We start from the raw sequence: 25,329 nt of genomic DNA, 5'->3' as shown, positions 1-25,329 counted from the left end.
TCCTATCTGGTTTTGATCGACAACAAAAAGAATTGGTTGATTATTGTCTCTTTGTTGATGAGACATCGAGTAAAGAGTAAGTTATTAATGAAGCTGTAATTCATGTAACGTACCGTATTTTTGAACTACTTGAAATTTACGAAAAATAAAAATTTCTTAAATAAACAATAACCTTTCAAATAACGATAAAATAAACTACTCGTCTAAAATATTTGGAATAAAAACAGTTACAACCAAAGTTTGCAAAAAGGGTATTTGTTTAAACATCGTAAAATAAACTCATTAAAATCAGAGTATTTGAATCAACATGCATAAATTCAAAAAACATAGGCGGTCCTCGGGTTTAGCCTTCGGGCAGTCCAAGCCAGCTCACTGGTCCCCACCTCTCGACTCCTCGTACTCGTCCTCACCTGCATCGATCAAGTCTAGTGAGTATAAAGACTCAACATGTATAACTGGGAATAACAAGTAACACATAATAAAATCACATGCATTTTAAAGTAGGACATAAATACTGAAACTTGAACGTTCTTACATAAGCATAGACGTGCCATCATATCGTAAAATTTTTCATAAACATTCTTGCATCATACATACTTGAACATGCATAACATTATTTTGTATAGAGATGTAATGCCCGAGATTTAATATCGTGTTAAATTACGATTATTGATTTTAATCGAGACGATTATGAGAGGGGCTAACCGAGACACAAAAGGAGATTTTATGTGGGAATTGTTGGTGCGAGGACCGAAGGTCTCGCGCATATGCGCGAAGAGTAGGCGCGCATATGCGCGAGCTGTGCGGAAGCCATATTGAGAGACCGAGCATTGGGCGCACATGCGCGACCTCAATACGCGCACATGCGCGAGAGGTCCAGAGAGTTGGGCGCACATGCGCGATCTCAATACGCGCACATGCGCGAGAGGTCCAGAGAGTTGGGCGCACATGCGCGACTTAGATTCGCGCATCTGCGCGAGGCGATGTGCATGATACGCGCAGAGACAGAGTGTCTTGCGCATATGCGCCGAGTGATGTCGCGCATATGCGCGAGACGTGTTTTGCAAAAGAATGGGCCACGTCGCTTAATGCATGCAAGGTATATATATATATGTATATCATTGCTTCAGAAACGGGAAAGAAGAGAGGAAATCGAGAAATTGAATCCAACTTCATATTTTGATTTTAAAGTGGGATTTTGCGAGAATCCGTCCGTCTGATTTTGAATCTGACTATGGTACTGTGTTCCTATCGACGCAGGCTACAATTGGACGTAAGTTTTACTACGTTTTGACATGTTTTGAAATTATGCTATTGTCAGAATTGAATAAGATTCAAATATGATGTTCTTGTCGTGTTAGACATCATAGAATCGAAGTCAGATTGAGAAACAGATCGATTATGGAATTGTTATGAATTTTCAGGGTATATTGATTTATACCAGACAGATTTGGATTATGAATGGGTTACAGACTATATCAGATATGAGTTATGATTTGTAATTGATGTCTGTTGATATGGTAGTGACGGGGATACTGAAATTGTGCCGTTATGCCGTGATTTGAATTAAATCCGGATTAATCAGATTCAGTGTTGAATTGAGAATGGAATATTGATATTATGATTCTCAATATGTCGTTTCAGATTTACAGAGACAGTCTTGAGTTCAGAATTGATATTGCTTCAGACCGAGACTACAAAAGGAAGGTATAAGTCAATGTGGTATTGGGAGATCGACTTGAGTCGGTTTAGACTTGAGTTTTCCTAAATCACATACTTTACTTTATTGCATTGATATTTGCATTGATTTGATTGATGTACTTTTTCTCTTGATTTATAGATAGCAGGTATTAGACGAGTAATCTTGTGACAGAAGTGCCTGATAGTGGCGGGATCGCCACGGGTACATTGCACGATGTCACAAGATAGTGTATGGGCGATAGTGCCAAAGTCTGTCACCGGATGATTGGCTATCGATGTGGATAGAAATGTGGCTTCTTCTATTACTGGTGATCGGTACTGTATCGATGTGGATAGAATCGTAACTCTTCTATTAATGATGATCGATATCATATCGATGTGGATAGAATCGGAGTTTCTTCTATTACTGGTGATCGATGCTATATCGATGTGGATAGAATCAGAGCTTCTTCTATTACTGGTGATCGATACCCTATCGACGTGGATAGAACTGGAGTCTTTTCTATTACTGTTGGTCGATATGGGAATGCCAACTTCTGGAAACCGGGATCCCTAGACTAGGATTGAGTCTAGTCTGAATTGTAGAGTTACGACTATTGTCGACAGCCTGATATTGATTATGTTTCAGATTTTGATACATATTGCTGTTATCTGTTACATGCTTTATATTTGTTTATATGATTGCATGTTTCGTTGATTTATACTGGGATTATATTCTCACCGAAATTATCCGGCTTGTTGTCTTGTTTGAATGTGTACATGACAACAGGTGGGACAGGATCAGGGTCCAGGAGATGAGGAGAGATCGTGATAGAGTGGAGACTTCGGACTTTGATGTATATAGGGTTTTGGCACTTGATAATTAGATGTTGAACCTTAGTTTTTACTAATTTGTAGACGGTACAGGACTTGTACTTTATTTTATATTAAGTTGTATATTAGTTTGATTTCACTACATTCCGTATTAAAAAGAAAAAAATTTTATGACCCTAATTACTTGATTAGTAAATTGATCCTGATGACGATTAAGAACTGATTAGCGTCCGGGTCCCCACAAAAGGTGGTATCAGAGCGATAGATCCTTGAGACTGAGATAGGAGCTAGTGAGCGGGGTAGATTGAGGTTTTCTTTCCTGATTTTGATTGCTAGCATGATTTACTGCTTTATAATGCATTTTATCTGTTTATCTGACTTGATTTGAAAACATGTGTTATCGAGAATGGATCAGCACCGATTCTGGATCAGCAGTAAGATGATCGGAGGAGGACTGAAACATATTTGTGTATTGGGATTACTAGTCCTTTTGATTATCAGATATGCCTCCGAGAAGAGTACCAGAACAGGGTAGTACTTCAAATCCTCCAATGGACGTTACAGCCACTCCAATGGAGACCTTGTTAAAGAGATTTCAGTCGTTCCATCCACCAACTCTGAAGGGTACGGAGAATTCAGTGGAATGCGAGAGTTGGTTGGATGATATTGAGATGATGTTCGAATCTTTAGAGTATATTGACGAGCGAAAGGTGAAACTGATAGGGCACCAGTTTCACGATGTGGCAAAGAACTGGTGGATTACCACAAAGCGGGCCTTGGAACAACGAGGTACGACTATCACCTGGAATGTCTTTAGAACTGAATTTTATCAAAGGTTCTTTCCAGTGTCGTATAGAAAGGACAAGGGAGCCGAGTTTGCAAACTTGAGGCAGGGCCAGCTAAACATTGTGGAATATGTGGCCAAATTCTCTACACTGCTCCGATTTGCTCCCCACGTAGCTGAACATGATGAGGCCGTTGCGGACCAGTTCATAAATGGCCTAAATCCTGAAATCTTTACCTTGGTGAATACCGGGAGGCCAAACAACTTTACTGATGCCTTGAACCGAGTCAAGGGACCCGAAGCCGGTCTGATGAGACAGAAAGAGGCTTCGTTTGTGCCTGCAACACCAAGATCACAGATGTCTCCACCATCTTCTCGATATGAAAGCGACAGTGGTAGTGGGAAGAAAGATTTCCTGAAAGCTAAGAGAAAGCAATTCAAGAAATCTGGAAGTAGCTCATCCAGTTCGAGTGGCTCGAGACAGACTGGTCAAGGCCAGAGTTATACAGGATCTTACTGTAGCACTTGTGGAGAGAAGAATTCCACAGAACAGTGCCGAGGAGTGTTCGGCAACTGCCGCATTTGTAAACAGCATGGACACTTTGCCCGAGTGTGTACACAGCGAAGTGCCCAGGGATCCCAGGCCGCTGAGTCATCTAGATCAGTGGCTCAGACAGGGAGACAATCTTCTGCCTTTCATTCCTTCCAGCCAGCACCGCCTACCCAGTCACAGCCGAGGCCAGGAGGGAGCCAGACAGCGAGCCAGCCTCCTAGACAGCAGGCCCGAGTGTTCGCTTTGACTGAGGAGCAGGCACAGGATGCACCTGATGATGTTGTTGCAGGTAACTGTTTTATTTCTAGTTATCCTGCTTATGTATTGATTGATATTGGTGCATCCCATACATTTATATCTGAGCGATTTGCTTTGATGCATTCTTTGCCTATTGAGTCATTATCTGCGGTAGTGTCTGTCTCTTCTCCTTTGGGGACGGGTTTGATATCAGTGAAATCTGTTAGATCGTGTATACTGCACTATGATGGGCATGAAATTGAGTTAGACTGTATTGTGCTTGGGATATCTGACTTTGATTGTATTATCGGTATCGATACGTTGACCAAGTACAGGGCTACAGTCGATTGTTTCCACAAGATTGTTCGATTCAGACCTGAAACGGCTGAGGAGTGGAAATTTTACGGTAAGGGTTCTCGAGCTAGAATTCCTTTGATATCTGCAATAAATATGACTCGATTATTGCAGAAAAGAGCGGATGGATTCCTGGTATATTCAGTTGATTTACTGAAGTCGAGCCCATCATTGACGGACTTGCCAGTGGTGTGTGAGTTTGCTGATGTCTTTCCAGATGAGATTCCTGGATTGCCTCCGATTCGAGAGATAGACTTTAGCATTGAGTTGATGCCAGGAACAGTTCCGATTTCGAGGGCTCCGTACAGGATGGCACCGATCGAGTTAAAAGAGTTGAAAGAACAGTTGGAGGATTTACTGGCCAAGGGATATATCAGACCGAGTGTATCTCCTTGGGGTGCTCCAGTACTGTTTGTGAGGAAGAAGGATGGGTCGATGAGACTTTGTATCGACTACCGGCAACTGAACAAGGCAACGGTAAAGAATAAATATCCATTGCCTCGTATTGATGATTTATTTGATCAGTTGCAAGGTTCTTCGGTGTATTCCAAGATCGATCTGAGATCTGGATACCATCAACTGAGAGTCAGGGTTTCTGATATCTCAAAGATAGCATTCAGAACCAGGTATGGACATTATGAATTTATTGTCATGCCATTTGGTTTGACGAATGCACCAGCGGTATTTATGGGATTAATGAACCGTGTCTTTCAGAAATATCTCGATGATTTTGTGATTATTTTCATCGATAATATTTTGATCTATTCAAATAATGTGATGGAGCATGCTGAGCATTTAAGAATTGTGTTGAGAATTTTAAGGGCAGAAAAACTGTATGCTAAACTGTCGAAATGCGAGTTTTGGTTGAAACATGTGGTATTTCTGGGGCATATTATATCCGGAGATGGGATATCCGTTGATCCCAGTAAGGTTGAGGCAGTGATTTCTTGGCCGAGACCGACATCTGTACCAGAGATACGCAGCTTTATGGGTTTGGAAGAATATTACCGTCGATTCATCAAAGATTTTTCCAGTATTGCCAAACCAATTACACAGTTGACACAGAAAAATGCTCCATTTGTTTGGTATGAGGAATGTGAGACCAGTTTTCTCGAATTGAAGAAAAGATTGACCAGTGCTCCAGTGTTGACTATCCCGTCAGGTACTGGTGATTTTGTTGTTTATTGTGATGCATCTCACCGCGGATTGGGTTGTGTTTTGATGCAGCGGGGGCATGTGATTGCTTATGCCTCGAGACAGCTGAAACCCCATGAATCTCGTTATCCAATTCATGATCTTGAATTGGCAGCCATCGTCTTTGCATTGAAGATATCGCGACATTATCTGTACGGTGAGAAGTTTGAGATCTATTCTGATCACAAAAGCTTGAAATATCTGTTTTCACAGTCCGAATTGAATATGAGGCAGCGAAGATGGCTTGATTTGCTTAAAGATTTCGATTGTGAAATCAAATACTATCCAGGAAAGTCTAATGCAGCAGCTGATGCACTGAGTCGAAAGGTATGTTCTCTATCCTTATCGACTATGGGTGTTTCGAATTTGATTGAAGACTGCTGTTTGTCTGGATTAGCCTTTGAAACAGACTGTCAGCCTCTAAGATTATATGCGATTCAAGCTGAACCAGAGCTGATTTTGAGAATTAAAGCAGCTCAGAAAGTTGATCAGAATATACAGAAGTCGATTGCTATGGTCAGAACTGGACATCGATCGGAATATCAGGTTCAAAATGGTATTTTGTATGTGAATAATCGTCTTGTTGTGCCGAATGTTTCGGATTTGAGACAACGAATACTAGCAGAAGCGCACAACAGTCGTTTTAGCATTCATCCTGGTGGCAGAAAAATGTATAATGATTTGAAGACACAATATTGGTGGAAGCAAATGAAATCAGATGTTACTGAATTTGTAGTCAAGTGTCTGAATTGCCAACAGGTGAAAGCGGAGAGGAAGAAACCAGGAGGATTGTTGCAGAATTTGTCTATTCCTGAATGAAAATGGGATCACATTTCCATGGATTTTGTGACACAGTTACCGAGATCCTCCAGAGGTTGTGATGCGATTTGGGTTGTGATTGATCGATTGACCAAATCTGCATGTTTTATTCCATACAAAATGACGTACAGATATGATCAGATGGCTGATATCTATGTCAAGGAAGTGATTATATTGCACGGAGTGCCGAAGTCGATTGTTTCAGACCGTGATCCTCGGTTTACTTCGCACTTCTGGCAGAGCCTGCAACAAGCTCTCGGTACAAAGTTACATCTGAGTACCGCATATTATCCTCAGACTGACGGACAATCAGAACGAACGATTCAGACATTGGACGATATGTTGAGAGCTGTAGTGCTTGACTTTATCACTAATTGGCAAGATGCATTGCCTCTTTGTGAGTTTTCGTACAACAATAGCTATCAAACAAGTATTGAGATGGCGCCTTTTGAAGCGTTGTACGGAAAGAAATGTCGATCCCATCTTTATTGGGATGATATCTCTGAAGTTCCTGAGACTGGACCTGACATAATCCGAGATATGACTGAAAAAGTGAAACTAATTCAGAAGAAAATGAAGGCAGCACAGGACCAACAAGCTAAATATGCCAACCTTCGACGTAGACCGTTGATATTTGAGGCAGGAGACAGAGTATTTTTGAAGATTTCTCCATTCAGATGTGTGGTTAGATTTGGTAAGAAAGGGAAATTGTCTCCACGATATGTTGGTCCTTATGAGATTCTCGAAAAGATAGGAGATCGTGCCTATCGACTCGCCTTGCCGCATTCATTATCGGGGATACATGATGTTTTTCATGTATCTATGCTACGGAAGTATCTCCCTGATGATTTTCACGTTATTCAACCAGACGAAACTGAGCTGGATGAGACATTGAGTTATGTCGAAAAACCGATTCGGATTATCGATCGTAAAGAAAAACAGCTCAGAACAAAGACAATTCCACTTGTGAAAGTTCAATGGACTCGTCATGGCATTGAAGAAGCTACCTGGGAAACTGAATCAGATATGAGACAAGAATTCCCAGCATGATTTCACTGATGTAAATGTTTATTCGGTTTTAATTACATGCCTTCTTAATGATATGATTTGACGATCTGTGATTTCGAGGACGAAATCGTATCTTAGAGGGGGAGAAATGTAATGCTCGAGATTTAATATCGTGTTAAATTACGATTATTGATTTTAATCAAGACGATTATGAGAGGGGCTAACCGAGACACAAAATGAGATTTTATGTGGGAATTGTTGGTGCGAGGACCGAAGGTCTCGCGCATATGCGCGAAGAGTAGGCGCGCATATGCGCGAGCTGTGCGGAAGCCATAATGAGAGACCGAGCATTGGGCGCACATGCGCGACCTCAATACGCGCACATGCGCGAGAGGTCCAGAGAGTTGGGCGCACATGCGCGATCTCAATAGGCGCACATGCGCAAGAGGTCCAGAGAGTTGGGCGCACATGCGCGATCTCAATACGCGCACATGCGCGAGAGGTCCAGAGAGTTGGGCACACATGCGCGACTTAGATTCGCGCATATGCGCGAGGCGATGTGCATGATACGCGCGGAGACAGTGTGTCTCGCGCATATGCGCCGAGTGATGTCGCGCATATGCACGAGACGTGTTTTGCAAAGGAAAGGGCCACGTCGCTTAATGCATGCAAGGTATATATATATGTATATCATTGCTTCAGAAACGGGAAAGAAGAGAGGAAATCGAGAAATTGAATCCAACTTCATATTTTGTTTTTAAAGTGGGATTTTGCGAGAATCCGTCCATCTGATTTTGAATCTGACTACGGTACTGTGTTCCTATCGACGCAGGCTACAACTGGATGTAAGTTTTACTACGTTTTGACATGTTTTGAAATTATGCTATTGTCAGAATTGAATAGGATTCAAATATGATGTTCTTGTCGTGTTAGACATCATAGAATCGAAGTCATATTGAGAAACAGATCGATTATGGAATTGTTATGAATTTTCAGGGTATATTGATTTATACCAGACAGATTTGGATTATGAATGGGTTACAGACTACATCAGATATGAGTTATGATTTGTAATTGATGTCTTTTGATATGGTAGTGACGGGGATACTGAAATTGTGCCGTTATGCCGTGATTTGAATTAAATCCGGATTAATCAGATTCAGTGTTGAATTGAGAATGGAATATTGATATTATGATTCTCAATATGTCGTTTCAGATTTACAGAGACAGTCTTGAGTTCAAAATTGATATTGATTCAGACCGAGACTACAAACGGAAGGTACAAGTCAATGTAGTATTGGGAGATCGACTTGAGTCGGTTTAGACTTGAGTTTCCCTAAATCACATACTTTACTTTATTGCATTGATATTTGCATTGATTTGATTGATGTACTTGTTATCTTGATTTATAGATAGCAGGTATTAGACGAGTAATCTTGTGACAGAAGTGCCTGATAGTGGCGAGATCGCCACGGGCACATTGTACGATGTCACAAGATAGTGTATGGGCGATAGTGCCAAAGTCTGTCACCGGATGATTGGCTATCGATGTGGATAGAAATGTGGCTTCTTCTATTACTTGTGATCGGTACTGTATCGATGTGGATAGAATCGTAACTCTTCTGTTACTGATGATCGATATCATATCGATGTGGATAGAATCGGAGTTTCTTCTATTACTGGTGATCGATACTATATCGATGTGGATAGAATCAGAGCTTCTTCTATTACTGGTGATCGATACCCTATCGACGTGGATAGAACTGGAGTCTTTTCTATTACTGTTGGTCGATATGAGAATGCCAACTTCTGGAAACCGGGATCCCTAGACTAGGATTGAGTCTAGTCTGAATTGTAGAGTTACGAGTATTGTCGACAGTCTGATATTGATTATGTTTCAGATTTTGATACATATTGCTGTTATCTGTTACATGCTTTATATTTTTTTATATGATTGCATGTTTCGTTGATTTATACTGGGATTATATTCTCACCGGAATTATCCGACTGTTGTCTTGTTTGTATGTGTACATGACAACAGGTGGGACAGGATCAGGGTCCAGGAGATGAGGAGAGATCGTGATAGAGTGGAGACTTCGGACTTTGATGTATATAGGGTTTTGGCACTTGATAATTAGATGTTGAACCTTAGTTTTTACTGATTTGTAGACGGTACATGACTTGTACTTTATTTTATACTGAGTTGTATATTAGTTTGATTTCACTACATTCCGTATTAAAAAGAAAAAAATTTTATGACTCTAATTACTTGATTAGTAAATTGATCCTGATGACGATTAAGAACTGATTAGCGTCTGGGTCCCCACAAGAGGTATGTTTAAAAGAAAGTGACCCGTAACATAATGCGTCTGATCAGACTAAACTACAGTACTGGGCTGACTGGGATGTCCACTACCACATACATGAGATAGCCGGTCATGCTTTACCGGGTGGATTGGTCCCTTGTCATGCTTTATCACTTTCCAATCCTGATCTAAACACAATCATGCTTTACCAGGGTGGAGAGGTCTTCGGCCACGTTCACCGACTTCCAAACCCGCAAATATTTGGTCACAAGATATTTAACATAACTAAAAAATAAAACATTTTCTTTTGCACGCCGAACATACTTAAAAACATCGAGGGCTTTGTTGGAACGCTCTAGACATGTTTCCTAACCACAGTAGCAAAGATTCAGGATATCCCAATGAAGCCGGCAACCAAAACTTGAGAAAACGTGAAGAACAATCACAAATTTTCACAGCTTGAGCGGTTTTATGATAAAAATCATATCTCTCTCATTTCTTATCAAAAAATTACGAATTTACTATCGAATTGAAGATAACACAGATTACGACAAAGCATATGTTGAAAAATTTTTTGGAAAACCAACCTATAAATCGCATAATTCAAAATAACAGAGGGTGACGGGTTTTGTGACACAAAAATTTCACAGCTTGAGCAGTCCCACGAAAATGATCATAACTCACTCGTTTCTTGTCCAAAAATTACGAATTTACTGTCAAATTGAAGGTATCAAATAGTACTACGGTTTATATGTTGAAAGTTTTTCCAGTAAACCCACTGAAAATACACAGTATTCAAAATGACAGCAGACTCGGTTTTGTGATCTAAAATTTTGATCAAAAATCGTTTTAAATATTTTTGCTCAAACTTTTACATAATATACACAGATTTTTCATACAATATACATCAAAATACTTAGTACTTAAGATCGATGTAAAATTAAAGGAATATACATGCCTTCGATGACTATACTCACAAAACGACGATTATCGAAGCGGAGATATGCGAGGGTTGATCCGGGACGCATTGTGGAGTGATTTTTTGCTACAAAAATGATCGAGAATTGCTGAAATTATGAAGGGGAAAAGGGTGGTGGCTGCCGCTCTCCAAGAACCCTACCTCTTCCAAAAAAAATGAAATGGAATGCAATGAAATGTGTTTGTGTGCATAGGCCAAGTGTGTGTATGTGTATATCTGCAAGTGTGTGTGAGTGAGTAACTTGTGTTAATGGGTTAGTGGGTTAGTGGGAATTAAGGGGTTTAATTAATAATTAACTTGCTAATTAAGAATACTAACACACTATTAACTTTACTAAAAATATCATAATTTAGAATAAAATACTCAAGTGATAAACTTTAAAACTTTAAAATCTTAAAAATCATCTAATAATTAAATTAGACTTTAAAATACTTAAAAACTTAATAAATCAATTAAAATGCCACTTTGTTAGACTTAATTTAATTGTGGTGATGAGAGTCAAAATCAGTAGGTCGAGATAGCTATAATCAGTAGACAGTATAAAAACAGAAGCTCTCATATCACATTAACAAAAGCAGTACTCTTCGAGTACTTAAACGGCTTAGAAAACCAAAGCAGAACATAGCTTTAAAAGCAGAATTTAGCTTAAGCAGAAGATAACTTAACGTCTTTCGTTTGAATCATTACAGTCTTAAATGTTACCAGTTCTTTACCTAGTATCAGTATTAATTGCTGTTGAAAACTAAATTTCAGTGATTTGACAAACTAAGCATCGAATTTATTAGACTAACTGATCAAGTTACCAAGCTTCGCAAATCGACTATCACTTGCCTAACTGATGATTAATGTGCTTAATATTAAAGGCAACTGATACCAACGCAACTGATTTACGCAACTGAATGAGCAGTCAACCAACTGATCAGTCGTAAACCTATATATTCAGCCGAGAACACTCAAGCTAGTATCTTTCAGCAAATCTCTCAGTTGTACACGTCACCAGTTGAGAACGACAACCGACAAATAGTACAACATACTGCAACTAGTAGTGGAACGCCGCATTTCAGAGATTGCAGTGTACGAATGTCAGAGAATAATGATGTGGCAATCAACGGATATATGGATTCAAACGTTATTTAATATTACCGTTGAGAGGGAAGCCTATAAATAGGTGAAGAGGGCAGCTAAGAAGAAAATACGAACTATCATTCTATTCAAGCTTGCTATTATTCTGCTAAAATCACAACTTGTATTCGTATATCAAAAGCTCACTCTTATCAGATTGATCAGTAGCAATCAAGGCTACATTTACGAGCTTTCTAGCACTTTGAAATCGTTGTTAGATTCGTTCAGTTGTGTTTAAATCTTAGTCACTCACTGTAAAAGTTTTTGTGTACTAAGAGTTTCAGTTTTGGCAGTGTTAAGTCTAAACTGAAGTGGGTCAATACAACTCTTGTATTCGATCAAAGTCTTTTAGTGGAAATCCTATCTTCGTGATAGAAGGGGTGACGTAGGAGTTATTCTATTCTCCGAACATCCAGAAACAAACCGTGTGCATTTTTATTTCAGTCATTACTTTCAGTTAGCTATTCTATCTCTCAGTCAGTTTATTTCTACAACTGTTTTTCTCAGTTAAACTGATTGTTATCGACTGAAGAGATACCGAGAATCAGTTCGTCACTAAATTGAACTCAACATTCGAAAACAATACAAAAATACATGAGTGTTTATTCAACCCCCTCCTTCTAAAAACTTATCACCTTATAACCGATCCTTTCAAGTGGTATCAGAGCGGTTGTATCTCGTCTCAGAATATTTCTACTCAAACTGATTATCATGGCATCCTTCAACAAGATCCCAATGTTTTTCAGAGAAGACTTCGATGATTGGAAAATCAGGATGCATGCTCACTTAGCTGCACAAGACGATGATATGTGGTACGTCATCACTGACAGACCAATGAAGATTCTGAAAGCCAACACAGCAGTTGCAATCACCGATGGGGCACCTCACAGAATTGAAAAGCCCAGAGATGAATGGACTGCCGAGGACAAAAGAAAAGCAAATTTGGATAATGTGGCAAAGGATATACTGTACAAAACGCTGGATAAAATAACTTTCAGCAAGATCAAAATGTGTAAGAAAGCTAAAGAGATTTGGGAAAAGCTGATCCAGCTTTGTGAAGGAAATGAACAAACCAAAGATAATAAAATTTCTGTTGCTGTTCAGAAGTTTGACAACATAAAGATGAGAGCTGGAGAATCGATGCATGAGTATGATGAAAGAGTCAGCTGTATCATCAATGAACTTAATGCACTTGGAAAAGTGTATACCAACAAAGAAGTTGCCTTAAAAGTGATCAGAGGTCTTCTCAAGGAGTGGGACGTTAAAACCATGGAAATGAGGGAATCCAAGGATCTAAACAAGGTTGAGTTTCATGACCTATTTGCTGATCTGAAGGCCTATGAGTTTGAGCTGCAAACTCGAGAAGGAGAACCCTCTACTCCAGCAGCCACAACTGCCTTAGCAGCTATAAGAATAGAACCAACTGGTTCAGTCGAGAAAGTTGCTGATCGACAGAGCAATGATTCTATGTCATTGTTCATCAAGAAATTTGGAAGGTTCATGAGGAAATATCAAGGGAACTACCAGAAGCATTATCAGAGAAAAAATTCTAAAGAGGAATCAAATGCTTGCTACAACTGTGGCAAACCTGGTCACTTCATTGCTGACTGTACTAAACCCAAGAAGGACAGTCAAGGCTCGACTGAAAGAAAGAAGAAGTCATATGAGCACAAAAGGAGACCCGAGGATGATAAGAAGTCTCTCAGGAAGAAGCATGAGGTACTCTTAGCTGAAGAGAGTAAATCTAAATGGGCAGAAACTAACAGTGAAGAGTCAGAGCCAGAAACCTCATGCAGTTCCAGTGATGGTGAAGAGGAAGTGAAGTGTTTAATGGCTGGTGATAAAAAAGTGGAATCAAACTGTCAACAGGTATTTGACTTCACCTCAACTGATTTCACTAGAGAAGAACTTATTTCAACTCTTCATGACATGGTTAATGAGTACCAAAAGCTTGCCTTATCTTTTGAAAAGGCCAGAGCAAAGCAAACTGATCTCATAGACAATAAAACTAAAACTGATGATTCAGTTGACGAGTTGAGTCTAAAAAGGGAGATTGCTGAGCTCAATGCTGAAAGAAGCATGAATCAATCAATGATTCAGAAGTTGATGCTTGAAAATTCAAAGCAAACTGAGCTTATTCAGGCTTAGAACAAATCATCTGCTGCATTAACTCATATACAGAACTCTCAGAAATCAGTTACTGATAAAATTGGTTTAGGGTTCAATAACCAAGATGAAATGTCTTCCAATGATACTCAACCAAAACTGAATATGGTCAAAGGGAAATACATTCACTTTGTCAAATCAGTTATGGTACAAGAACAACCCGAGCCAAGTAAACTGGTTGAACAGCCTACTGAAAGTACGAACAAGGCTAGAAGATATGGTATTGGTTATAGCCCAAAGGTTTTAACTGACTCACGCAGTCAGTCATCAAAAAGATTCTGCAGGAATTATTCAAATGACTACTCCAATTACTATAACAACAAGCTAGTTCAGAAAAGATATCGGATGAACAATCAGTTGAACAAAGCTATATCAGATGTTGTCTCATCTGCACACTACACACCTACCACACACAAATCGAGAAAGACCATCTGGAATACAGCAACTGGACAGTCAGTTAGATTGATCCAAGTCTGGATTCCTAAAGGACTAATCAATGTAGGACCCAAATAACTAAGGGTACCAAAATTATATCTTGTGTGTGATTGCAGGTAACAGGTACAAGCAAGGAGTCAATCTGGTATTTGGATAGTGGATGCTCACGACACATGACGGGAGATGCAAACTTGTTATCTCAACTGATCAAGTACACTGGACCAAACATCAGTTTCGGAGATAATTCCAAAGGTAAAACTGTGGGTAAGGGTAAGCTTATCCATGGTAACTTTTTCATTAATGATGTTTTATTAGTTGAGAATCTCAAGTATAATCTGATTAGCATTAATCAGTTATGCGATAATGGATTCTCAGTTCAGTTTGACAAACATTCGTGTTTAGTCAAAGACTCAACTGATGAGGTCATCCTAATTGGAAAACGGTGTGGAAACACTTACAAAGTTAGTTGGAATGATCAACCTTATGCACCAATATGTTTTATTGCTTCAAAATCTTCTAAAAACTGGTTGTGGCATAAGAGATTAAACCACCTGAACTTTAAATCCATTGCATAACTGAGTAATCACGATCTTGTCACTGGTTTGCCCAAAATGGATTTTACCAAAGATAAAATTTGTTCAGCATGTCAGTTTGGTAAACAAGTTAAATCTTCTTTTAAAAACAAGGGCAGTAAATCTTCTTCTCGATGCTTAGAGCTGTTGCATATGGATCTATTTGGTCCAATACCAGTCATGAGCTTAGGGGGAATTAAATACACCTTGGTGGTTGTGGATGATTTTTCAAGATTTACTTGGGTCATTTTTCTAAAATCCAAAGACCAAACTGCTGCATAACTGATTAAGCTTTTCAAAAGTCTATTAAATGAGAAATCAGTTGGAATTGATAGAATCAGATCCGATCGAAGAACTGAATTCATCAATCAAATTCTTTCAATTTTTTTAGAAAATGCTGGAATTAAGCATGAGCTCTCAGCAGCTAGAACTCCTCAACAAAATGGTGTAGCTGAGAGGAGAAACCGGACTCTCAAAGAAGTTGCTAGAACAATGCTTGCTGATTCTGGCATTTCTCAAAGGTTTTGGGCAGAGGCAGTAAACACTGCGTGTTACACTCAGAACAGATCGATGATTAATAAAAATCATTTGAAAACACCTTATGAGATCTGGCATGGACGAAAAAGTGTGGTTTCTTACTTCAAAATATTCAGATGTAGATGTTTTATTCTTGACAATGGCAAAAATCATTTAAAAGCCTTTGATCATAAATCTGCAGAGGGAATATTTTTGGGATATTCATCAGTCAGCAAAGCATATAGAGTGTTTAACAAGAGCACACTAAATGTTGAAGAGTCTATACATATTGTTTTTTATGAAACTGTAATAACTGACAAGCCAACTGATCCAGTTGAGCTAGTGGATAGATTTACAGATATTAGTTTGGAGGATGATAATGAAGAAGAAAATCACATCAATCGAAACATCCTTCAAACACCAGAACCTGAAATTGTGGATCAATCAGTTGAATAGGAAGCTGTTCTTGATAATCAGTTGCTGGAGCCTATTGAGGATATTCAACTACCAACTGATGCAGCAGCAACTGAAACTGAAGAAAACACCCAGTTGCAAACTGAAGCAGTTGCTGACTTGGATACAACAAATGCTGAATACAGATGGAAGAAATCACATCCTCCAGAATTGGTAATAGGTAACCCATCTGATCCGGTGAGAATTATAAATCAGATGCTCAACTTGTTTATTCATTCAGCTTTCGTATTGCAATTGGAACCGAAGAAAACTGATGAAGCTCTTGCTGATCCAAACTGGACAAACACAATGCAAGAAAAGCTGAATCAGTTTACCCATAACAATGTCTGGAACCTAGTTCCAAGACCAATTTAAAAAACTGTTATAGGTACAAAATGGGTGTACAGGAATAAACTGAACGAAGATGGTTCAGTTGTGCGCAACAAGGCGAGACTGGTAGCACAAGGATATAGGCAAAAAGAAGTAATTGACTACGATGAAATATATGCACCAGTTGCAAGACTGGAAACTATAAGAATATTTCTTGCCTATGCTTCATTCAAGGATTTCAAAGTCTACCTGATGGATGTAAATAGTGCTTTCCTAAATGGTCAGTTGCAAGAGGAAGTATACGTTGAACAACCTCCAGGTTTCATCAATCACCTTTTTCCTGGTCATGTCTACCATTTAAACAAAGCCTTATATGGTCTTAAACAAGCTCCAAGAGCTTGGTATGAAACTCTTTCAAAATTTCTAACTGATCACGATTTTTCTATTGGATCAGTTGATAAGACATTGTTCAAATTCTCTAAGAATGATCATGTTTTACTCGTTCAAATTTATTTTGATGACATTATATTTGGGTCAACTAACCCCAAATTATACGAGAAGTTTGTTAAGTTGATGCAGGATAAATTTGAAATGAGCATGATGGGTGAACTGACATTTTTCCTTGGACTGCAAGTGAAGCAACTGGAGACAGGCATGTTTATCAGTCAAACTAAATACACAAAGGAGTTGCTGAACAAATTTGGCATGGAATCGTGTTCAGCTGCAAGTACTCCCATGAGCTCATCAGTTAAACTAGACACTGATCAAGGGGAAATATCAGTCGAGGCGACACTTTACAGAGGTTTAATAGGTTCATTATTGTACCTAACTGCTAGTCGCCCTGATATTGTATTTGATGTCTGTATGTGTGCCAGATTTCAAATAAACCCTAAGCAATCTCATTTTTCAGCTGCCAAACGTATTTTAAAATATTTGAAAGGCACTCAAAATGTTGGGTTATGGTATTCTAAAGACTCCTCTGTCAATCTAGTTGGCTATTCAGATGCAGATTATGCAGGAAGTAAGCTTGATCGAAAAAGTACAAGTGAATCATGTCAGTTTCTAGGAGACAGACTGATCTCTTGGTTCAGCAAGAAGCAAACATCCATTGCTACTTCCACAATTGAAGCAGAATATCTTGCTGCTGGAAGTTGTTGTGCTCAACTGCTCTGGATTCAGCAACAACAGAGAGACTATGGAGTCATCGCCAAAGAATCGCCCATATTTTGTGACAACACGAGTACGATTGCTATCACATACAATCTAGTTCTTCACTCTAGGACCAAGCACATAGATGTCAGGCATCACTTTATCCGAGATCATACCTTGAAGAAGGACATAAGACTGGAATATGTCTCAACCGAACAACAAGCAGCTGACATTTTCACCAAACCGTTGCCCGAAACTAAGTTTTCTCACTTTCGCAATATACTTGGATTAATTGATTTATCTTAATCAGTTTTACTGTTTATGTCAGTTGTCAATTAACTTGTGTTATATATCAGTTCTTAGTTTCTAACTGATGTCAGTTTGTTACTTGTCATTTATTATGTTCAGTTCGTAATTTATTTATCAACTGTTGAGACTAACTCGTGCAGGAAGATAAAAGACAAAGATAAACTGATAAATATTTTATTCATCGAAAGAAATTAGCACGGATTACATCGAAATATTCTTCTTCAACAAAAGACCTCCACTTGGTCAACCAACGGGTTAACTCTCCGGTGGAAGTCTTCAGGAAGCTATCTGAGTCAGCTATACGCTCTAGGATCCTCCGTTCCTTCTAGAGCATTAGCTGATAGACATATTCATCTTCGAAGAGGTCCACCGTATCAACAACGTGCAAGCGTTCTCGATATTTCCTTATTTTTGCCAACAGTTCGGGGGTGGTAGCCTCTCCACACTCGTAGAGGAACTGGAAGCCTTGAAGCTCCTCTCCATAGCATCCTTTCGTTTCTCCAAAGCTGCGTCCATAAACTCCTTGGCCATATCAGGCGTATTCGAGCTACCTGTACCTGCCATTTTAGCTTTTGATTGTTATTTGCTGATATGAGTGAAACTAACCAAGTTATTCTTATTTATAGCCCAGGGTCAAGGAAACTGAAAGGACAAAGTCATTACGACAGACGATTAATCTTCTAAGCATAAGATTTTATTTGATTCGTCTTGCTTAAAATCTCGTAATCTTTATATGCATTTATTTAGGGGGAATATTGGTTTAAAAGGTTAACTGAGAAGACAGCAGTTAGTAAATCTTCAACTGAAAAGACGCAGTTTTACAACTGATCGTTCAGCTGATTATTTCACTAATCTTCTCACATAAGTTCACAAATTAACCATTTTTTTATTCTAAATTTAGTGACGTGACTGATTATCAAAGCATTAAATGCTATATTTCAACAAATGACAGGTTAAGACGTGGATCCTTTTAATCCATGTATTTTCAACACACGATTTTACCACACGTACACACGTCTTTTAAATCAAAATTTTTTGGACTAACACGTGTCCAAGAATTTAAACAGTCACGTACATAAGTACTTTGCCCGCTCCATTTCAGTTCTTCTTCCTTACGCTTACCTAAAATTTTCATAGCAAAAGCAAATTCAAGCTTTCTTTTTCGCAGGAAATTATTCAGTTCTAATGGCAAATCAAATTCCCGCTCACATGCTGAATGCTATGGCTATCAATTTTGAATAAGTTCTATCAGTCGGAGAAGCCGATGTCAAGAACGTCTTTCTGAAGCTAGAATCAGCTGGGCTGAGGACATTTTTGGGGCAATCTTCACAGGAGATCTACCCGGAGGAACTTCTGGATTTCTACTCTAATGGAAATATCAATTCTGATGGAAGCATCATCATTACTGTCAATGGTCAGTTGTTGATCATTTCTGAAGAATCGTTTGGAGAAATGTTCTTATTGCCTTCAGATGGGCTGGCAAACCTTGCTGACGTTAAAGCATCTGATGTCGAAGAGATGCAAACTCTTCTTTCTGCTGATGGACGGAAAATGAAAGTTTCCGATCCAAAGAAGGAACTGAAGCACGAAGTTCAGTTGCTGGCTGATATTGTAGCCAAGAGGCTATTAGCAAAGTAAGGATCATTTGCTGCCCTAACCTTGGAGAAATTTCAAGCCATCACTGTCATTATGGCTTGTCGAAGACTGAACTGGAAGCACCTTATTTTCAATATCTTGAAAAATATGTTTCAATCCACCAAGCAATCCAAAGGATTCGCAGTACAGCTAAGCTATTTGATGAAAGTCAAAGGACTGATGGCTGATGATTCAGAGAGATCATCAAAATTCAAAGTCTTCCACGCCAAGAACGTTCAGCCGCCAAAAACTAAACTAGACATCTCTCCTGATCAGTTTGTGAAGATCAAAAAGGAGATTGGGATTCAGCAGGATGCTCCCAAATCAGTAAAGAAGGAAAAAACTTTGGCTCAACTGAAACCAATCAAGAGAAAACTGATTGTCAGTGGATCAGATTCTGAGGAAACACCTGTTCAGTTGATTACAAAGAAACAATGGACTCAAAAAACCAAGCCAGTAGCAATATTGGCATCTTTCCCAGCTGATAGACTGAAACAATCAGACGCTCAACAGCCTATTCAGGCTATTCCTTTAAAAGCCGTTCCAGCTGATGTTTCAGCTAAAGATCAGTTACCTCCACCAATTGATCCATCCAAAAAGGTCATCAGTACAGCTGGTAAAAAGAAGAAATCAGCAAAAGTTTCAGCTCATTCGATCAAAATCAATCGACCTACAATCCTTGCTCCTGCTCGACCCAAAGGAATCAAAATTCAGGAGCTAGTGGATACTACTCACTCTGGACTGAGCATTCCACACATTCTTTCTGATGAGAAAGGCAAGGGCAAATTGATCGAAGAGCCCAGGCCATCAAATGCCATTGAGACTCACATTGACCTTATATAGGAACAAGTCAACGCCTTTGCTGAATCCAAACTGAAAGTTTATAATGCTTGGACGAGCTTCAAAACACATACTTTTGCAAAACAGTTGAAAAAGAAGTCTAAACTGGATAAATTCATCAAATTGGAAGCAACTTTTCTCAAAATGGTCAAAGCTGCTACAATTGTTCAGGCATTGGGGAGAAAGAACTATTTCTTTGATCAAATAAGAGCCAAAAAGTTGGGCCAACTGATTGAAAAGCTCAAAAGCAACTACATTCCCACAAGTCCAACTGCTTATAATGATCGAGCTGTGCTCACTCAATTGGACACTCTTCGAAAGAAATTATGATAGAGGAGTGAAGCCCTGAAATTAACTTGTACAACACTCTTCTCTCCGGACAAATTTCTCCAGATGTATCTGCAATTTACAAAAAAGGAAAAGAAATTTCAGTCCATGTACAATAGAGAATTTCTATTTATTACTCAAGTAATGTTTCTAGAATCGGATTGCAGCCCCAAAAATCAAGTTTCTAGCCAAGATAAAATAACAAAGAAAGAAAGAATTACACACACATGCCGGAACTTCTTGATCTGTCCAAATACATGGCATTCTCAAAATAAACTTACCCACTCTAGAACAAATTTGAAAACAATAAGCAACACAAAATACTAGCATTACTAGATATCAAAAACTACCTAGAACAGTGTGATACAAGCAAAGTTGGTCAGCGGCATATAGTCACGTCTCACAAACTGATCAAGTTACCAGGCTTCGCAAATCGACTATCACTTGCCTAAATGATGATTAATGAGCTTAATATTAAAGGCAACTGATACCAACGCAACTGATTTATGCAACTGATTAACGCAACTGATTTACGCAACTGAATGAGCAGTCAACCAACTGATCAGTCGTAAACCTATATATTCAGTTGAGAACACTCAAGCTAATATCTTTAAGCAAATCTCTCAGTTGTACACGTCACCAGTTGAGAACGACAACCGACAAATAGTACAACAGACTGCAACTAGTAGTGGAACGCCGCATTTCAGAGATTGCAGTGTACGAATTTCAGAGAATAATGACGTGGCAATCAACGGATATATGGATTCAAACGTTATTTAATATTACCGTTGAGAGGGAAGCCTATAAAAAGGTGAAGAAAGCAGCAGAGAAGAAAATACGAACTATCATTCTATTCAAGCTTGTTGTTACTCTGCTAAAACCACAACTCGTATTCGTATATCAAAAGCTCACTCTTATCAGATTGATCAGTAGCAATCAAGGCTACATTTATGAGCTTGCTAGCACTTTGAAATCGTTGTTAGATTCGTTCAATTGTGTTTAAATCTCAGTCACGCACTGTAAAAGTTTTTGTGTACTAAGAGTTTCAGTTTTGGCAGTGTTAAGTTCAAACTGAAGTGAGTCAATACAACTCTTGTATTCGATCAAAGTCTTTTAGTGGAAATTCTATCTTCATGATAGAAGGGGTGACGTAGGAGTTATTCTATTCTCCGAACATCCAGAAACAAACCGTGTGCATTTTCATTTCAGTCATTACTTTCAGTTAGCTATTCTATCTCTTAGTCAGTTTACTTCCGCAATTGTTTTTCTCATTTAAATTGATTGTTATCGACTGAAGAGATACCGAGAATCAGTTTGTCAATAAATTGAACTCAACATTCGAAAAGAATACAAAAATACGTGAGTGTTTATTCAAACTCCCCTTCTAAACACTTATCACCTTATAACCGATCATTTCAATTGCACCATTAATGATATAAAAATACATTTATCGCTCCTTACTAGTTTTGGTAAGTAACAAGAATGATTTATCCGAAGCTTTCTGCAGGACCTTTTTTAGGTATTAAAGCTGATTTTACTCAGGAGCCTCAGAAGATGTTTTTGATTATAGACGTTGGACTCAAAGTTTTCTATATATATAGAGGTCAATCCTTTATAGAAAAGAAGACGTTATTATCATTATCCACGCTACGATTATTCCAACGTAAGTTTTGAGCTATCATCAACTACTTATTTTCAAGCTCAACATACAGAAAATCAGCAGACACTTTATTATCTATATCTGATCTTTTGATATCATTTTATGCTGTTGCTGTTTCGAAATCTCTTCAAACTAAACACTTTACTATATCTTATTGAGAAGAGTTTGTAATCTGGGAAAGAGTCTTTCCCAGAACTTTGTTGTATTCGTTTTACTGAGTTGTGTAACTAAGAGTTTCAGTAGGCTAAGGGTAAGCCCTACTGAAGTGGATGTGTACAAGTGTTGTACTGTAATATTCAAATCTTTTAGTGATACCTTTTGGAAACAAAAAAAGGGGAGACATAGAATATTTTGTCTTCGAACTTCCAGAAACAACCACTGTTCAACTGCCTACTGTTTTATTGTTTCTCACCGTACTCCGTCGGATCGTTTCCGCACTTATTATTGTGATCTGCTGGATTTACATTCGAACAAGATTAACTATAATCTCTAACAGGATTCTAGCACCATTTACAAAATCGTCCAACAAAGGAAATAGTTTTTTCAACCCCCCTCTAAACTCGTTATCGATCCCTAACACACTTTTTTGACTAAAATAAAATACCACATTTTAAAATCGTCTAAATCGTCACCGGTCTCTTTCCTTGATCCCGCATCGAATATTTGTCTGAAATGTAAAACTCAAGGAAAATTTTTTAATGTGCATCAAATAAACACAAATAATTTAAAATAATGCAAATTCATCAATCATGCATCGCTAAAATCATTTTAAACTTAAATAAATAATTTAACAATTAAATAAATGCATAGATTTTACGTGTACTGATTTTGGGCTCTACAATTCGAGTATTTTATGCAAAGTAATAACTTTTTGTGGAAAAAGTATTATTTTCCATGCAAAAATTATTCTAATTTTCTTATATATTTTCAATTTTCAGGGAGATGATGTTTCGTTGTGGAAGTATTTGTACTGTTTCAAAAGAGAATATCCTATCATTGAGTCCATTGAAAGATATATTTATTTCTATCATTGATGAATGGTCTCTGTCAATCAATGATAAAGAAGAAATTGAAAAGAAACACAGGCGTTTTTGCTTCAACCTCACCCAAAGTGTAAGATTTAAAATTTTATCATGTGATTCTTTTTTTTTTTTTTGAGATTTATTATTAGTGTTGTTGAAATCTGAATTGTTTTTATTCTTTGGAAAAGTTTGTTTATGTGGATAATGATATCGACATTGCTAAAATTGGTATGAGGAGTTGTTGGAATGGTTGGTTGAGCCAAAATAGCTATGATTTGAGCTTGGTGGAGATGGTAAGAAACTTTGGAAATATTTATTATTCTTGTTTTAAATTTTATTTGAAATTTATTGCTATTAAATAATAATATTTTACTAACAATTATCTTTATTTTGAAAATTTAGATTTTTCTGTCATTTCGTTTCAATAACCATGTCGCTGCAGTTGTTATAAACTTTCGTGAACAAAAAATTCAGTATCTAGACAACTGGAAGTATGATGAATCTGAAAATTCCTTCTTTCAGGCTGCACACATAGTGGTGAACTGCCTAACATTCTTGAATTTTCATTATTTTGACATGTGTTTGAAAGGTACAACGCTATAGCAATTGTTTCTTAATTTGGTGGATGGATATAGTCTTTTGGGTGTGATGCAATATTTTTATTATTATTATTTGTTTTTAAATGATGCAGTCTTATTTCCTGTTTTTCAATTTGTAGTATAATGAAATGGTTATGTTCTTGAAAGCAAACAATCATGTTAAAGGAGCTGATGGAATTTTGAAATATGAGATTGAAAATGCGGCATTCAATTGGCAAACAAAAAAGAGGGATGTTGATTGTGGTGTTTAGGGATGTAAACGAACCAAACCGTTTGTGAGCTATTCGAAGCTCGATTCGATAAAAGCTCGTTTGAGCTCGTTTAATGAGGCTCGTTAATATAAACAAACCAAACTCAAGCTTTACAGTATTCGGCTCGTTAGCTCGTGAACATGTTTGTTGGTAAGTTCATGAGTAATCTTTTAGATGAAAATAATAGTTTTGATATTTGATTTATTGATTTTGCATATTATTTATGAAATATATAAAAAAATCTATTAAATTTATTTATTATAATAAATTTATAAATTTTAATAAGAATAATATATTTTTATTTAAATATATAATTTATTTTTTAATTAATTTAATGAAAATTTAAATGTATAATTCATATTTATTAAGCTTGTTTAGGCTCGATAAAGGCTTGAATAAGCTCGTGAGCCATGCATATATTCGTTAAATAAAGCTCGAGCTCGATTCGATTATAAACGAACCAAGCTCAAACATTCAAGAGTTCGGCTCGACTCGACTCGATTACATCCCTAGTGGTTTTTACCTGATGCATCACATGAAGTATTTTGAAGGTGTAGTATACTCATCTCCAAATTTGTTCAAGGTATGATAATTTGACTTATAGTGTATTAACTAAATTTCCTCTTTTAATCTTAAAGTTATAATCGATTTTTTGTTTGATTTACTGTAGGTTAATATAAGGCGCGACATTAGAGCTGAAATATCTGCAACCATTGTGCTTAGTGAGGTAAATGAATTGAGATTCGATGTTTTGAGTAAAGTGTTTGATTTCTACAGGAAGAAAGCTGAAAAGATGGCCTTAAAAGAGAGATGAAGCAGAGATCAAGAAGAAGAAGAAACAAAATAAATGAAACATCTTGGATTGTGATGTTTTTTGAATTTTTTTAGCAATTTAAGAGGTGACATTTTGAATTTTGAGTTGTTTGGTGTACAAAATCAAACTTCTAAGGAAAACTGATATGTGAATGTGCTGCAAATATATTTTATTCTGAAGCAGTTTGTGTTTTATGTAGATCATATTCTCCTCAGTTTGCATCTTCTTCCTAGTGTTCAAACATAAAAATAGATGTTTTGATGAGTTGCTTACCCTCATTACTTCTACATTTCTCGTCTTCTATGTAAAACACCATGTCAGATGTATATATAAATTAACATATCTTTAGAATTGAAATTTCAGAAGGATCATTTTTCAAAC

At 37.7% G+C, this 25,329-nt stretch overlaps 1 protein-coding gene across 1 annotated transcript; it reads left to right on the top strand.

Annotated features, from left to right (window-relative positions):
• On the top strand, positions 1-25,329 carry LOC142547498 (uncharacterized). Its single transcript, XM_075655826.1, has 7 exons — positions 1-76; positions 23,201-23,375; positions 23,473-23,577; positions 23,687-23,821; positions 24,003-24,123; positions 24,648-24,717; positions 24,805-25,329. The coding sequence occupies exons 2-6, from the start codon at positions 23,205-23,207 to the stop codon at positions 24,659-24,661; spliced, it is 546 nt and encodes a 181-aa protein (XP_075511941.1). The 5' UTR covers positions 1-76; positions 23,201-23,204; the 3' UTR covers positions 24,662-24,717; positions 24,805-25,329.

The sequence above is a fragment of the Primulina tabacum genome, chromosome 5 (genome assembly GCF_025594145.1).
Source record: "Primulina tabacum isolate GXHZ01 chromosome 5, ASM2559414v2, whole genome shotgun sequence".
Lineage (NCBI taxonomy): Eukaryota > Viridiplantae > Streptophyta > Magnoliopsida > Lamiales > Gesneriaceae > Primulina > Primulina tabacum.
Note: the sequence above shows the minus strand (reverse complement) of the source record. Positions and strands in the feature narration are given on the sequence as shown.

What these genes read in the sequence shown, in the direction of transcription:
- LOC142547498 (XM_075655826.1), top strand. Translation starts at nt 23,205, where the DNA reads ATGATGTTTCGTTGTGGAAGTATTTGTACTGTTTCAAAAGAGAATATC. An exon ending in ATTTGAGCTTGGTGGAGATG is followed by an intron (nt 23,578 to 23,686) that starts GTAAGAAACTTT and finishes TTGAAAATTTAG; the next exon opens with ATTTTTCTGTCATTTCGTTT. An exon ending in TTCAGGCTGCACACATAGTG is followed by an intron (nt 23,822 to 24,002) that starts GTGAACTGCCTA and finishes TTCAATTTGTAG; the next exon opens with TATAATGAAATGGTTATGTT.